The following is a 16,625-nucleotide window of genomic DNA, read 5'->3' on the forward strand; positions in this document are numbered from 1 at the left end:
AACATTTTTTTAGTGATGCTATACATTTCATTATTAATTCTAAAGATAACTACAAAGTCATGCAGAATGTATTAATACAGGCACATAGATTGACGTAACATTAAAACTGTGATTTTACTATATATTTATGTATCCTTTGAAAAGAACTATTCTGTAGGACAAACTTAAAAGTAGAACTGATAAGGAAGCAATCTTATGATATTAATTCACCAGGTTTTCTAGTTGGGCTTGATCTGTATGTTGAGTACAGAAAATTGTTAGAAATAAAGCCAGTAGTAAAATAAACCCTGAAGAAGCTACACTGGCTGAAGTTTATAATTTACTAGCAAGTAGTTTAACCAGAAAAATGACGATATTTAAAAATAAAGAGATTATTTTTATGACAATGTTTTGGTTAAGAATCAGCATACATTTGAATAACATAAAATTTTTAGATCTTAAAAATAAGGTAAAAACCAAGACAATTTATTATAGGGCAGTGGGAATGTACTAAAGAAGGCAGAGATCATGGCATTATGTTACTTTATTCCTACCTGTTGTAAAAAGGTATACGAGCTTCACAGAATTCAAAACTATTTTTCACACTTTCATGAAGTTTTAAATTAACTGTTATTTTTAGTTGTACTTCTTCCTCTTTTACTTGATAAAAACCCAAAATTGGTGGCACAGGGACCTGGAAACAAACATAAACACATTTTTATATAATTCTCAGGTTAATGGGTCTAAAATATCAGTGGTGATGGAGAAAAAAGCCTTGCAGTAATATAGTCATTATATACAGATATGACTTTAATGACTAATGGGTTACTCCAAGTTATTTTGATAATAGATGATGAAGCTACATTCCTTCTAAGGTCAGGGATTCTTGCATCTCTTTCTATTTCCAGAGGTGAGAAAGGTGCCTTACAGAGGTGTGTGATACATTCTTTTTCCTACTCCTGCTTGTTCAGATTCCCTTCCTCCAGGGTCTCTATAACCTGCAACACAGAACGTGCACTAGACATACTGATCACTGACACCCGCCCACAGTTTCTGCTGCCCTGCTTGTATCTTGACTCCCCAACCCTCCCAGATCAGCAGTAGCTTAATGGGTCATCAATAACTGATCGGAGCGAAACAATCTGAATCTTCTGGTAAATAACTCATGAAAAGTTCTTGTTTGGACTAAAAGTTCTTGTTTGGATGATTTGCTCACAACAGAATTCATAAATATGAAGATTAGCAAAGTCCCAACTTCTCCAAGGTTGTTTACCTGAGAAGTGTAGTAGCATAAGTTGAATGACTCTAAAGGTGGAGTGAGTGGAAATTTGTAAGGCCCACTAAATGCAGAATCATCTGCTGCATCAATGCTACTAGAAGTCAGAATGGCAGAGTCGAGAGATGTCACACAAGGATGAACCAGAATATCCTGAAGTGGAGATCCATTGGTGGGGAGACTCAAGCTGATGGTAACATTTGGCATACTTCCTTCTAAATCACACTGCAACACAAACAAACAGATATTACCAAGATTTTTGAAGCATACATCTTTTGAATGAGGCCTTTCTTAATTTATCTGAGTCACTTTCCACAACTTAATTCACTTTTCTCTCAAGGTATTATTCTCATTGCTTTCTGTGTTCTGGTTAATGATTCTATCATGCTCTCAGACACCCAAGCCAGAGACCAGGAGAGCCTTCCTAGAGCCCTCTGCTTACATTTAAAACCCTTAAAAAGCAACTTTTCTTCATTCCTGTTACACTGGTACAGGCCCTTACAATTTCTGTCATAGCCCTCTAAGTGTATCTAGACTCACTTTCCTCTAATCAATCCATCCTTCATCAATGCTAGAGCTATCTTAATAAAACATAATTCTAATTATATTGTATCCATGTCAAAACCTCTCAATAGTTCCCCCTCAGTTTTGTATTACTTTTAAAGCCTTTTGCTGTTTGGTTCCCATCTACCTCTTTAATCATTTTCTACCCTGCAAGTAATGCTGGAGACACATTGGGGACTGTCAGAGGATCAGAGACTTATTCTCCCAGCTCCTCTTATCCGTAAGTAAGCCCTCATTCCTATACTAAACACCTTTACTCCCATAAATCTGTAGTGGCTCTTTTTCTGACCCAGCCAGACTGATATACCTTACTTGGGTATGTGCTGGGGGCCGGGGGGGGGGGCGGCGGTGGGCGGTCAGGCTCTTCCTTTATAACTCAAACTTGACATTTACCTCTATTAAAGCACCCAATTACAACTGTCCAATTGAGGCATATAAGGCTTACTGATAAGTTTTGTTTGGCTAGACTTGTACAATATTTTAAGAGTTGGTGGAACTCAGTAGGTATAATGCTTAGCTCCAAATGCAAGCAGCTAGTTCCACTATCATATACATAGTCTGCATTATGCATTAACTGCCCGCTCTCTAGAGGTGAGATCAAATGTCTGTGCCCCTGTTTGTTTCCTTCTTTAAGCTTTAAGTTTTTGAAAGCAAGAATTATTATATTTTTCTTTGTATCTCTAGTGCCCAGTACATTGCTAAGTATAAGAGATACTCCAGGGACTTCCCTTGTGGTGAAGTGGTTAAGAATCCGCCTGCCAATGCAGGGGACATGAGTTCGAGCCCTGGTCTGGGAAGGTCCCACATGCCGCGGAGCAACTAAGCCCGTGTGGCACAACTACTGAGCCTGCACTCTAGAGCTCGTGAGACACAACTACTGAAGCCCACAAGCCATGACTACTGAAGCCCGCGTGCCACAACTACTGAAGCCCGCACGCCTAGAGCTCGTGCTCCACAACAACAGAAGCCACCGTGAGGAGAAGCCCACGCACCGCAACGAAGAGTAGGTCCCGCCCTCTGCAACAAGAGAAAGCCCATGTGCAGCAACAAAGACCCAACGCAGCCAGAGATACTCCAATAATGTTTGCTGAATGGATATCTTTTTATAATTATGAACCGTACCTTTGGTTCGCAATTTTAATAGGAAATGTTTTATATTTTTAATCTACCACTTGACATATGTGTGAATTCATGAATATATCTGCTGTATAATGCAAGCATTTAGAGAGCAGGCAGGCATTATGAACAGTACCATGTATAATTAGTGACTTATAAAGGTCTTTCAGTGATAGTTAGAATAACGTCAATCCCATTTGATAATAAAAATGCCAAATAACTACTATGAAACTTAAGAACATTTTAGTATTTTCAACTTTAAATCATCTGCTGCTTCACTCTCTATATGTGGATAGCAAGAATTAAAGAAAAAAGTTTTATTTTTTGGCAGATATTTATGGAGATAATATATGAACAAATACTAGTAGCAAATAGTATCAACATTTTAAAATATTCGGTTTATACTTATTATCCTCTAACACTCTAACATAATTAAAGGAATCAGAGAAACAGCAACCATTATGGAAATAACCAAGAAATTATCTGCTGTCTAGGCATCTGAAATACCAGAGCACTAGCCATTCACTACGGGATGAGGACATCCATTCTAGAAGAAATCTGTATACTACCTTTTAAACCAATCTGGCATATGTAGATCTGGACTTTTAATTAGGAATTATACAAACAGAAGCAACCTAGGTCCTTATCTAATTTTAAAAATGAGAAGAGAGGGCTTCCCTGGTGGCGCAGTGGTTGAGAGTCCGCCTGCTGATGCAGGGGACAGGGGTTCGTGCCCCGGTCTGGGAAGATCCCACATGCCGTGGAGCGGCTAGGCCCATGAGCCATGGCCGCTGAGCCTGCGCGTCCGGAGCCTGTGCTCCGCAACGGGAGAGGCCACAACATTGAGAGGCCCGCGTACCGCAAAAAAAAAAAAAAAAAAAAAGAGAAAAGATTGAAAAAATTGTGTAAGTCTTCCAAAGAGACAGAGAAATTAGTGGTGGAATGAGGATTAGAACTTCAGTCCACTGGCTTTTGGTTCACCAGGTTTCCTACTAGGATTGAGATAAAATGAAGATAATTATTTCCATTTACAATAGGCTTCATAATAAAACTCCTTTAAATACTTTAAAAATGGTTTGGCTAACAGTTATACTATTTACATACAACCCTAAAGAAACATTTAGTTCATGAGTTTCAGTATACCCTCACTATTTTTATTTTTAGAAAAAAGTTTTTTAAAGATGAAAGTTTCCCATAATGATCATTTGTATTAGACCAAGAATAGGAGCCAATCTAAAATTCCCAGAAGCAATAAACTAGGGTCAGCCTATCAATGAGCTGAGATATTTAAATAGCATAATATTAATTAGTATTAAATTATATATAACATATTCCCTGTTCATTACTACAGAATGAAAAACAGAGACAGTGAATTTTCCTACTTGTATTTTACAGAACTTACAAGAAACGTAGATTCAACTGCTTTAAGAGGTATGAATGACATAATCTGTAAACACCTTAATTTTGGAGACATTTATGATAATTATTTCTATTAAAATTAATAACTGGAATGTATTTTTTTCTTTTTTCGGTACGCAGGCCTCTCACTGTTGTGGCCTCTCCCGTTGCGGAGCACAGGCTCTGGATGCGCAGGCTCAGCGGCCATGGCTCACGGGCCCAGCCGCTCCGCGGCATGTGGGATCTTCCCGGACCGGGGCACGAACCCGTGTCCCCTGCATCGGCAGGCGGACTCTCAACCACTGTGTCACCAAGGAAGCCCTGGAATGTATTTTTGATCGTAATAGAAGTGAGTTTAAAACAGGCACATAAATTTTTAGGTCACTTTAAGGTTAAAAAGGAAAAAAAAAGACCCAATTTGTCTGCCAGGACTCTTCTCATTCTCTGTTCTTGAAATCTACTTTTATCTATTGGATTTGCACTTAACTACTCAACATTGATATGATATATAAAAAGTTTATATTAATAAGTGCAGAAAATAAAGGAAGATAACAGAAAAACAGACACCTGAGAATATTAATATGTACTTGTAGACATTCTCTTGGAGGGGCTCTATTTTTGATCATTATTGAATGTGGCACTGATCACTGCTAACTGTATTGTTATTTTCATTGCTTTTTCCTATTACCTAACCTTAAACCACAGAACCCTATATTAACCTAGTGACTTGTTTAAATAAAACGTGAGCCCTTGAAAATGGCTTCAGATATTAAGTCAGAGATTTGTCAATTTCACCCCCTCTAGGAAAAATGGAAAGTAGGTATGGTGACTTTAAAATATTTTCACAAATTCTCTGACCCTACTCTTTTCAAAAGATGGAGTCTCATCCCACTCCCCTTGAACGTGGACCAGACAAAGTGACCTGCTTCTGATGAACAGAAAGTGGCAGAAGTGATACTATGTGACCTTTCAGCCTAGGTAATAAAAAGAATAGCTTTCACTTGTGCCTCATGTGGCTGGCTGTCTGTATGATCATTTGATCAAAGGGAAGGCAGTCACCAAGTTGTGAGAATATTCTTAAGCAGCCTGTTGAGAAGTCCACATGGAAAGAAACTGAGGTCTCCTACCAATAATCAGCACCAACTTGCCAGCCATGTGACTGAGTCACCTTGCAAGTAGAACTTCCAGCTCCAGTCATACCTTCAGGTGACTATAGCCCCAGCTGAACTCTTGACTGTGACAGACTTCCACACTAGAAGTTCCCAGCTAAGTTGCTCTTGAAGTCCTGACCTACAGAAACTACGAGTATAATAAATGTTTATTGGTTGTGGTAACAGGTCAATTCATTACACAGCAATGCAGTCGACCCTTGAACAATGCGAGGGTTAGGGGCACTGACCCTCTGTTCAGTCAAAATCCATGTATAAACTTTACAGTCAGCACTCTGTGTCCGAGGTTCCGCATCTGTGGATTTAGCCAACTGTAGATTCAGCCAACTGCAGATACTATAGTACCGAATGCAGTATGTATTTAGTGAAAAAAAGCCACGTAGAAGTAGACCCACGCAGTTCAAATCTGTATTGTTCAAGGGTCAAATGCATATAGCCAGTATAATTAGTAAGAAATGCAAAAAGATAACATTATAAAATTTCACGTGAACATAACATTTAATGACTGCTGTTTATAAGAATCAAGAATGTCACATTATGATGTAAAATAAGGTCGGCAAATTTTACTTTTCTCCATAAATGTTAAGTGCTATGATAAAACAAGTACCAGAGAAAATCTCACCTTGCAAGTGACAACTCCAATGACTTGCCATGTATCTGCTATATCCTGTTTATCATATTGCATGGATTTTACCTTTTCAGTGATAGAAATAGAAACCTGTGGTTTTCCTTTGTATGTTCCAGCTTTCCAGGTCGGCTGTTTTTGTGGATGAGTAACAGAAGCAAAATTAATACTATCCAATGAATTCTGTAAGTTGGCATCTAACAAAGTGCCAAAGGGACAAGCCTGTAGAAGCAAGTCAGGCAACTGGCTCAATTTTGTATTTAGCTCACTGTCATTTTTTTGACCTGAGTAAAGAAAACCCTGTACCCCAAAAAGAAGTTCAAAGCCTTGTGAAATTCCACTAATGCTAATTAATGGTGGACGAGGGGATAAAGTTTGTTCAACCAGTGGAACACAAGCGTATATCATGCCATTCTTCATGAAAGCAACAACTGGCCAGAGTTCTTCACCTCCTATCGGGAGTGCATAAATGGATGTTTTATTGATGTGTGAACAGCTATCACGACTCTCCGAAAAGTGCTTATCATCACGCAATAATCTCAGTTCGAAAAGCAGTGCTTTAAGGAAGGGACCATCTTCAGGAACAGGCACATAACTTGCTCCATTGAAGACTTTGGCTCTTTTTTCAACAGTTGGATACCGTCTGTATTAATGGAAACAAAACCATAATTAATTCCTGCAAGTAAAATAAAACTGCAAGTTCAAAACCTAAAAACAAACACAAAACATAGGCAAACACTAATAACAACAAAACACACAATAACAAATACACACACCAACAAACAAAAACCACAACCAAAAAAATATTATATTACATGTTAAATTCTTTCTAAAACAATTACCTGTTGTGTACTTGATATATCTCAAATGATAAAGTATCATTATCTATTATCTAAAAAAATTCAATTTAGTTAATTTTTTAAATAGGTAGAATAGAGTACCTGGTTCTAATTCAAAATCCTAGCCTTTGGCCGCTCAGATTCACACTTAAGCAAGGTGTGTATACCTGTATACATTTTAGGCATCTATAAGGACTTTTTTTTCTTTCTTATCTTTTTAAAAAAAATTTATTTTATTTCCTCCTTTCCTTTGTTTTTTAATCACAAGGAACATCTTTCTCCCCACTCAATCCTACCTCCAGGAGTAACCACTGCCAAGGGTTTACTGTTTCATCCTTCTAGAGGGTTTTCAATGCTTTTAAAGCATAAACATAAACACACTGTCATTTTAAAAAAACAGAATGATACATTTTGCAGTGAAACTTACTTTTTACACTTTCCAAGTTAGGTCATGTAAAGCTACAGCTGCACAGTATTCCATTGGGTTAAGGACCTGCAATCTATCTGGACCCCCATTGGTAGAAACATCACTTCTTTTGTTGTTACAGATAAGGCTGCAAAGAAGATTTTCTTGTCTTGTCTTTCCTTTCCCCTTCCTCCCTCTCCTCCCACCCCCACTTTCTAATTGAGGTATAATTTAGATATAACATTATATCATTAGGTTGGTCAAAAAGTTCATTTGTTTTTTTCCATAAGGTGGCTCTAGTAGTGCTTAGTTGTCTTTAACTTCAGTGTTCATTTAAAAAAAAAATCAAAATTGGAGAATTTCTGTGTGGCCATTTTAATATTGAAAAAGAAAGAAAAAGCAACATTTTTAGCATATTATGCTTTATTATTTCAAGAAAGGTAAAAACACAATTAAAACGCAAAAAACAAGATTTGTGCAGTGTATGGAGAAGGTGCTGTGACTGATAGAACGTGTCAAAAATGGTTTGCAAAGTTTCATGCTAGAGATTTCCTGCTGGACGATGCTCCACCATTGGGTAGACCAGTTGAAGTGGATAGCAATCAAATCGAGACATTAACGGAGAACAGTCAATGTTATAGCACACTGGAGACAGCCGACATACTCAAAATATCCAAATCAAGTCTTGAAAATCATTTGTACCAGCTTGGTAATGTTAATCGCTTTGGTATTTGGGTTCCACGTAATTTAAGTGAAAAAAACCTTCTTGACCGTATTTCCGCATGCGATTCTCTACTGAAACATATCAAAAACGTTCTGTATTTGAAACAAATTGTGATGGGTGATGAAAAGTTGATACTGTACAATAGTGTGGAATGGAAGAGATCGTGGGGCAACTGAAATGAACCACCACCAACCACACCAAAGGCCGGTCTTCATGCAAAGAAGGTGATGTTATATATAGTGGGACTGGAAGGGAGTCCTCTATTATGAGCTCCTTCTGGAAAACCAAACAATTAATTCCAACAAGTACTGTTCCCAATTAGACCAACTGAAAGCAGCACTCCACAAAAAGCATCCAGAATTAGTCAACAGAAAACGCATAATCTTCCATCAGGATAACGCAAGACCGCGTGTTTCTTTGATGACCAGGAAAAAACTGTTATAGCTTGGCTGGGAAGTTCCGATTCATCCGCCGTATTCACCAGACATTTCCAGGATTTCCATTTATTTCCGTCTTTACAAAATTCTCTTAATGGAAAAAATTTAAATTCCCTGGAAGACTGTAAAAGGCTCCTGGAACAGTTCTTTGCTCAAAAAGATAAAAAGTTTTGGGAAGATGGAATTATGAAGCTGCTTGAAAAATGGCAGAAGGTAGTGGAACAAAACAGTGAATACCTTGTTCAATAAAGTTCTTGGTGAAAATGAAAAATGTGTCTTTTATTTTTACTTAAAAACCTAAGGAACTTTTTGGCCAACCCAATAGTTTCAGGTATGTAACATAATGATTTGATATTTGTATACATTGCAAAATGATCACCACAGTAAGTCTAGTTAACATCTATCACCTTACATAGTTACAAAATTTTTTTTTTTTTGTGATGAAAACTTTTAAGACTTCCTGTTGGGGCTTCCTTGGTGGTGCAGTGGTTAAGAACCTGCCTGCTAATACAGGGGACACAGATTTGAACCCTGGTCTGGGAAGATCCCACATGCCGCAGAGCAACTAAGCCCGTGTGCCAGAACTACTGAGCCTGCGCTCTAGAGCCCGGGAGCCAGAACTACTGAGCCTACGCACCACAACTACTGAAGCCCGCGCGCTTACAGCCCGTGCTCCACAACAAGGGAAGCCACCACAACGAGAAGCCCGTGCACTGCAATGAAGAGTAGCCGCAATGAAGTGCGCGCAGCAACGAAGAACCAACACAGCCAAAAATAAATAAATTAAATAAATTTAAAAAAAAAGACTTCCTGTCTTAGCAACTTCCAAATATGCAATACAGTATAATTCAACTATAGTCACCATGCTGTATATTACATCCCTATGACTTATTTATTTTATAACTGAAAGAGTATACCTTTTGACCCTCTTCATAAATTTCTCCCACCCCACCACAGGACTTTTTTTTCTGATTCCATCTTAGTAGAGTATGATGGAAAAAAGTGGTTCAATTTAATCCTCCACATTGTGGGTTCACTAGTATCCTGAGTACACTTGGTACCCTGAGTCTTCTTGCCAACCCCTACAAAAACATGTAAGAGCATCTTAGTAATAGTGGTTTATCTCTATGGACCTGGAAGATACTATGAGGTAACAAAAAGAATAAAATGAATAATCTTTTATGGTTTGCATGCTCTATCCTGAACAGTAAGTTACTAATTCATCCTTTTTTTGGGGAAACAGAAATTTACAAAAATGTTAGATCACATCTTCTTAATTAAAAAAGTACTTTCCCAATTCCTTCTCTCTCCACTCCAAAGTCCACAACAAAGTCATTTATTTGCTATTAACTTCTGTGTAAATTGCCTAACTTCCCTAAGTCTGTCTTCTTATTTGTAAAATAAGGGAGTGGCTAAAGAACATATAAGCAATTCTCATCAAGAATCAAGAACAGACCTAGCCAAATAATGTTTTTCTACTAATTCACTAATACTACTAATAATTCTAAAAAAGAAAAATAAGAATGTATTCAAAGTTATCCATGTATTAGTGAACCTCACTCATTTACATTCTGATGCATTTTCTTGATTGAGGAAAGGGAAGAATTAGCTAGCCCTCCAGTAATGGCCTAGCAGGTGAATGCCACTTCTTCCTCTTAGTCTTTGGATAAGGATAGTTAAAAACTCTGGACTGAACTCTAGCCCAGACTATTATCCTCTAGAGGATAATTCAAGTTCTCTTAAGTGTAAGAATTTCATGATTGAAATTGCAAAAATAAGTTTGTCTGGGATCTTATTACAGAATGTCTCAATATATGTTCAATAAATACTTTGCCGGATGACTCAACCTGTCATTTCAGAGTTATTCTAGGCCTTTTCTAAAACAGGACTTGAACTTTAAATGGCCCTGCAACTATAGGGAACAATACCAACCTAAGCTAGACTTAAGCTGGTACTGTTACTATCTATCCAGACAGCAAATCTCTAAACCAGAATCTAAATCAAGTTCTGTTGTGGGGAAAAAGTAGCTAGATAGAGGAAAGATCATTTGCATTCTTAAATCTTAAGTGATGGCCATCACCCTTTGGCAAATATGTGGATAAAAGGCCAGTGCATATCTGTTTAGCTCTAACTCTGGCCCCAGGAGGTCAGAAAACAGAAAAAAAAATAAAACCTAACTAATTCGTTCAATGATACAGGATTAAATAAGTGGCAGATGAATTATCTGAACCCAAGTTGCTGCCTTCATAGAGATGTTGAAAAGTCCACCCAAACAAAAAGAATTTTTCTTTTGAAATATTCTAAGCACAGTGGGAAAGAACTCTGAAAACAAGCACAACTTCTTCAAGAAACTTATTATTGTACACAGTACAAAAATCTTACCTCTACGAAATATTAAAATAAGCTACAAAGCCACAGATATAAATACACTATGGTACTGGCAAAGAACAAAGTAATAGAACTGAGACAGACCAATGTTTATATGGGAGACATAATAAACTACTACCAACAGGCCCAGAAATCAATGAAAAAAATACATACTGTTTGGAAGATGATGTCAGGAAAACTGCCCCACAGCATAGAGAAAAACAAAATGAGAATACTACTTAACACCACATCCAGAGATGGACTACAGACGGATTAAAGGCCTAAATATAATAGAGAAAATGATAAAGTCAAGAGGAAATAATGTAGTAAGATATCTTCGGGAAATAAAGGTAGGAAAAGACTTCAACAAATTCCCCCAAAGGGCTAACTACTTTGACTGCAACAAAACTAGGGATTTCTGTTTAACCGAGGGTAATGAAAAGTTAATTGACAATGACAATAAGTTAAGATAAAATATCTATAATAGCTAAAAATGACATAGGACTAATATCAAGATTACGCAATGAACTCCTACAAGTTAACAGGAAAAAACCAGCAACTCTTGCAGAAAAAAACAGACAACTGATATATACAGGCAATTCACATAAGAGGAAACCCAAAGGCCATTGCTACACAGAGAAATGCAAATGAAAGTAAGGTATTCTTTACACCAGTACTGGCAAATAGTGGAGTAAGTGTTAGGAAAGAATAGATACTGCTGATGAGAGTCTAGACTGGTCAAAGAATTCTGAGGAGCTAATTATTGGTAATATTTAGTCAAAATCAGTATAGATATGCCCCCATGTAACTGTCTGAGGTTATCTACTGCAGCACCGTTTTGATAGCTGAGTCGGGGGCAATCTGGGAGATCATCACCAGGGGAAGGGGAGATGTAAAATGTGACAGATGTAAACCATGGAGTACTACAGAGCAAGTAGATTCAATGGCCTAGATCTGCACTATCCAGTATAGTAGCTGCTAGCCATACATGGCTATTTAAACTTAAAATGAAACACAATTAAAAACTGAGTTCCTCAGTTACAATAACCACATTTTAAAAACTCAACAGCTACATGTGGCCAGTAGCTGCAATATTAGACAGTATAGATTTAGAACATCTCCCATTTCCATCACTGAAGAAAATTCTACTGGACAGTGCTGCCCTAGATGAACACAAAGTAAACTGGATGTTTCCTAAAAATAGTGCTGAGAAATCTGACAAGCGTAAGAAAAGGGAATGACATCTATAGCACACTTAATTGTATAATTTGAAAAATACATACACAAACACACAAACAAAAGGATAAAGATACCAAAGGGAATATATAAGTAAAGCAGGAGTACCTAGGATGGATGGACCAATAAGGCTGATGAACCATATTGAAGATTATTAACCTCCTGAGGTACAACAAGAAGAACAACAAATGTAAGCCAGGTATCCCAGAGAAAATGGTAAACTCCAAGGCTGGATGCCTTCAGTAACAAAAATTGTTAAGGTAGGAAAGAGGGAATTTTTCATATCCACATTGCCTACCACTTTTCCTTAAAATTACACTCATCTTTGTCAGCCTCAATCTGGATTCAGAACTAGCTACTTCACTATAGAGCTTTTCTCAGGGAAGAATGAATGTTTGCAAGAAAGAACTGTCCACCACTGAGAACAAAAGGTGAAACAGATCACTCAATTGCCACCCATATTTTACAGTGAGTTACTGTATATTCTCTTCACAGAGCTAGTTTGATAAAACGCGGCAAATTCTAAAAGTGGAACCAGATCAGCTCACACCATTTTAAAAAAGTGAATTCAGTTTAATTTTTTGTACTTTTTCAATTTTCTTCAACAATTAGGAACTTTAAAGTAAACTATCTGAGAATTTCTGGGAATGAAAAGTAATTATAAGCTGAAAGTAACAGCCTGATACTGCTCAGCAAGAACTTTCCATAAAAATGAGTTAAAATGTCCTTGAATGATTTTTATTAAAGTAGAAAAATGTGAAACATGTTTATTGCTCAGGAAGTTTCCTTTCCTTTCGTCATCTCTACATCAATCTTACGTAGGTGGAGTTACGATACAGTAACATTAATATAAGAAAATACATAATACTTAAAATGTGCCAGGCATCAACTCATTTAATTCTCACAACACTATGAGGCAGTATTATTACAATCTCCACTTAACAGATGAAACAAATGTTAAGTAACTTGCCCAGGTGTCGGACCAGGGATACACAGCATCACAAAACTATGCTACACCATCCATCTGTCCGATCCATCACGCCTGAGGATTTAGATTTGCGTTTACCTGGAGAATCTGACGGTGCCACAAAGTGGACTTCCCGGTTCGTGGCTTATGAGCCACACTGCCCGCTGGGCCATGATAAGCCACTAAGACATCAGCTCTTCGCTAAGGTGGCCACCGAAGAAGAGCGCAGACCGGCTTTCTCAGGCGTTTTCTTTTACCAGAAGCCCCGAGGCTCACGCAACTAGAGCCACATTCTGCCCCACCACAGACAGGTCGGGCTCAGCAGAGAAGCTAACTCCTTCAGGTGAAGTCACTAAAACCTCTGAGTCCGCGCTGGACAACACACGCCACAAAAAGTTCTGTGAATCCGCCCTTAAAACCTCCGGAAATCTATTTCTCCCCACCAACCCTGCTACTTTCTTCCCCTCGAGTCCACTTCCGGGACGGTAGCCCGCAAGGATCATGATGCCTCACTCGCCCGCGCGGGGAGCCTCTTCGCGGTTCGCCTGCTGCTCTCCCCCTCGCCGGCCCCTCCCAACAGCCACCCGGGCGCGCGCAGCTCCACTTCCGGCGTACGAGGCGGTGACAATGGGAGCGGCGCGGGCGGCGCCGGGAGGCAGCTGACAGGCGTCTGCGGCTTCGCTTCATGGCCGCTTTCCCGCCCCGCCTGGGCTCTGCGGGGAGCGGGGCGGCCCGCGGCGGCCGGGAGCCGGAGCTGGCGAGCCGAGCAGAGACCTGTGCGCGGCGCCGCTGAGGCGCAGCATGTGAAGAAGAGACGGCATCCAGTACGAGGCGAGCCTCTCAGCCGGCCGGGATGGCCACGACGGCCGAGCTGTTCGAGGTGGGTCTCCGCAGCTCTTCAGGGAGTGGCGGGCCCGGGGTGCGAGCAGCGAGGTGGGCGGGCAGAGGAGCGGGCGTTCGCGGCTGCGGGAGCAGCCCTGGGGAAGGAAGGTGAGAAGGGGAAGGGGTGGGGTGGTGGCTCCCGTGTCGGCGCGGGCGGAGCGTGAAAGGGGGGAGGGGTGGCTTGGGGACCGGGGTGGGGAGGTGGGCAGGGGAGCAATCCCGGAGTCCCAGCGGAGGAGCATTGGTTTTGTCCGCACGGCTGGAAGGGAGCCTCGGGGTTTGGGCGTTGGAAGATGAACTCGGGATGAGAGTTCGGAAGGGCTGACTTGGGGCGCGGAAAGAGGATCCTGATCCAGGTCTGGCGAGCCCCGTCTTGTCGCCTGGATCCCCGCGTGATATTCTAGGCCCCCCCCCCCCCCGCCTTGAGATTGGGACGACTAGGCGCTTTTGGTGGTTGAGTAATGACTACGTTAGCCAGTGTTGGAAGCGGCGCTCACTTGCCTACCAGTTTACCCTTCCATTTGAAAAGGCTGTAGTATTTTTTACGACGATAAAGGCCTACTAAGCCCTTTCCGACTGAAGGAAGTCAAAACTAAAATTAACATTTGTGTTCGGGTCTTGAGGAATTGAAGTGTATTATAACCCCCCTCAGCTCGGTGCTTTGTGACCACCTAGAGGGGTGGGATAGGGAGGGTGGGAGGGAGACGCAAGAGGGAGGGGATATGGGGATGTATGTATATGTATAGCTGATTCACTTTATTATACAACAGCAACTAACACACTGTTGTAAAGCAATTACACTCCAATAAAGATGTAAAAAAATAAAAAGAATCCTTACGCGTGAGACAGTGAGATTCTAATGTGTTTCTTGGACCGTTTTCAGTCTCTAAAACTTAAAATTCAGTTTAGGGGAATCCTGTGTGAGAATCTGTGATGCTTGAGATAATAGAATAGGAAAATTTTAATTAGACCACCTAACAACGTGTAAGGGATCTTCTTTTGTGACAGAAATGAAAACTGAGATGTGAAGGAAGGGGAAGGAAGAACCTTTTTGATGTGTGCTTGTGTTTCATATTGAATAATAAAAGTGTAAGAAATAATTAAGAAGACTGAAGTTGACAATAGACAATTTCTCCATAAGTGAAAATTGGATCCTTTTTTCTGCGTGAGATTCAGCAGGTTTTGTTTGGTTTTTTTTGGCTTAAAATTTGAATGCCACAGTTTATATAACAACTGGGAACTTTTCATTTGTTAGCTAACTATATTTTGGGTTTCTATCAGCTTTTGGATAGATAATGCATTTATTGAGGAATAGTACATGCCATTTTTATAATAAGTTGTAATAAGATAGTAATTTATGAGTGAAGAAATATAATTGTAAGAAAGAATTGGGAAATATTAATTACATTTCCTCGGATTTAAGTGTAGGGATATATTTTACATTAATTTCTCTTAACTCCAAAATTGTGCCATCTGTTTATTGATTGACACAGGAGCAGGGAGACATTCTTTTTGCTACAAGCTTTTACTGTGTGTTCCTGAGCAAGATACTAAGTAATTCTGTAGTTCCTTGTTTTATTTTCACATTTTTGTAAAGGTAGAAAACAATTTATGAACTTGAAGCCTTTAATATAATGAAATATGGGACCAGCCAGCTATTAATAGAAAACTGTTATTTTGTCATACAGTTCAGAAGGCATTAACCTTTGGGCTTATGGATCCTGCTTGACATTCCCAGTTGTCTTTTTTTTCTTTGAATGTTTGATTCCATGAGTCCACATATACTTCCTTGAAAATATATTTGATTTCTGTTTCCCCTGCCCCCACCACGGGGGAAGGAGAGGAGGTAGAGAAATATCTGTAGTATATTTAGCTTTCTAGGGTCTTGCCATTTAGTAAAGTAGTTAAACTAAATTAGGGTTTAAGTTAACTCAGTGACTCCAGTTATGATAGCAGGTAATATTCACTTACCAGTGATGATAGAGACAGACTAGTCCTGTGTCCACAGCGTTCATAGAACGACCTTGAACATGCTTATGGATCTTAACTCATGTGACTTTCTCTTTCCTGACCATATGTAGTATGTTGTTTCATCAAAATTAAAAGCGTATTACCTTAGGGACTTTCCTGGTGGTGCAGTGGTTGAGAATCTGCCTGCCAATGCAGGGGACACGGGTTCAAGCCCTGGTCCGGGAAGATCCCACATGCTGTGGAGCAACTAAGCCCGTGCGCCACAACTACTGAGCCTGCGCATCTGGAGCCTGTGCTCCGCAACAAGAGAAGCCACCGCAGTGAGAAGCCCTTGCACTGCAACGAAGAGTAGCCCCCGCTCGCCGCAGCTAGAGAAAGCCCGCGTGCAGCAACGAAGACCCAAGGCAGCCAAAAATAAATAAATAAATAAATAAAATTTTTTAAAAAGCATATTACTTTAATAGTTACAATTAAAGGTAAATAGTCATGATTAAGAAGTGTATTTATCTTTTCATCCCTACAGTGGATTCTACTCTTGAATAAGTTTTCATCCCTAAGTGAAAAGTTGGTCTCTTGCTTTAGAGGGAGAAGGAAAAAAAGAAAACAAAAACCAAACTTCGTTTGTCACCGCCATTTCCTGTTGCTTTTGCCTTAGGACCTAGGTTGTAG

At 39.5% G+C, this 16,625-nt stretch overlaps 2 protein-coding genes across 3 annotated transcripts in view; one reads left to right on the top strand and one right to left on the bottom strand.

Moving 5' to 3' along the window:
• The window catches only part of AP5M1 (adaptor related protein complex 5 subunit mu 1), a 28,745-nt gene extending 15,098 nt beyond the window's left edge, over window positions 1–13,647 (bottom strand). For both annotated transcript variants that reach the window (XM_067734682.1, XM_067734684.1), the window contains exons 1-4: window positions 13,203–13,647; window positions 6,125–6,770; window positions 1,253–1,480; window positions 534–673 (exon numbers count right to left, since the gene is read on the bottom strand). In XM_067734682.1, coding sequence (XP_067590783.1) covers window positions 534–673; window positions 1,253–1,480; window positions 6,125–6,770; window positions 13,203–13,276 — 1,088 coding nt within the window. In that variant the 5' untranslated portion in view covers window positions 13,277–13,647. The remainder of the gene's footprint in view (window positions 1–533; window positions 674–1,252; window positions 1,481–6,124; window positions 6,771–13,202) is intronic.
• A 158-nt stretch (window positions 13,648–13,805) lies between these two features.
• EXOC5 (exocyst complex component 5) overlaps window positions 13,806–16,625 on the top strand; it is a 47,712-nt gene continuing 44,892 nt past the window's right edge. Inside the window, exon 1 of the mRNA XM_067734677.1 lies at window positions 13,806–13,983. Coding sequence (XP_067590778.1) covers window positions 13,957–13,983 — 27 coding nt within the window. The 5' untranslated portion in view covers window positions 13,806–13,956. The remainder of the gene's footprint in view (window positions 13,984–16,625) is intronic.

This window comes from Pseudorca crassidens, chromosome 1 (genome assembly GCF_039906515.1).
Source record: "Pseudorca crassidens isolate mPseCra1 chromosome 1, mPseCra1.hap1, whole genome shotgun sequence".
Classification (NCBI taxonomy): Eukaryota; Metazoa; Chordata; class Mammalia; order Artiodactyla; family Delphinidae; genus Pseudorca; species Pseudorca crassidens.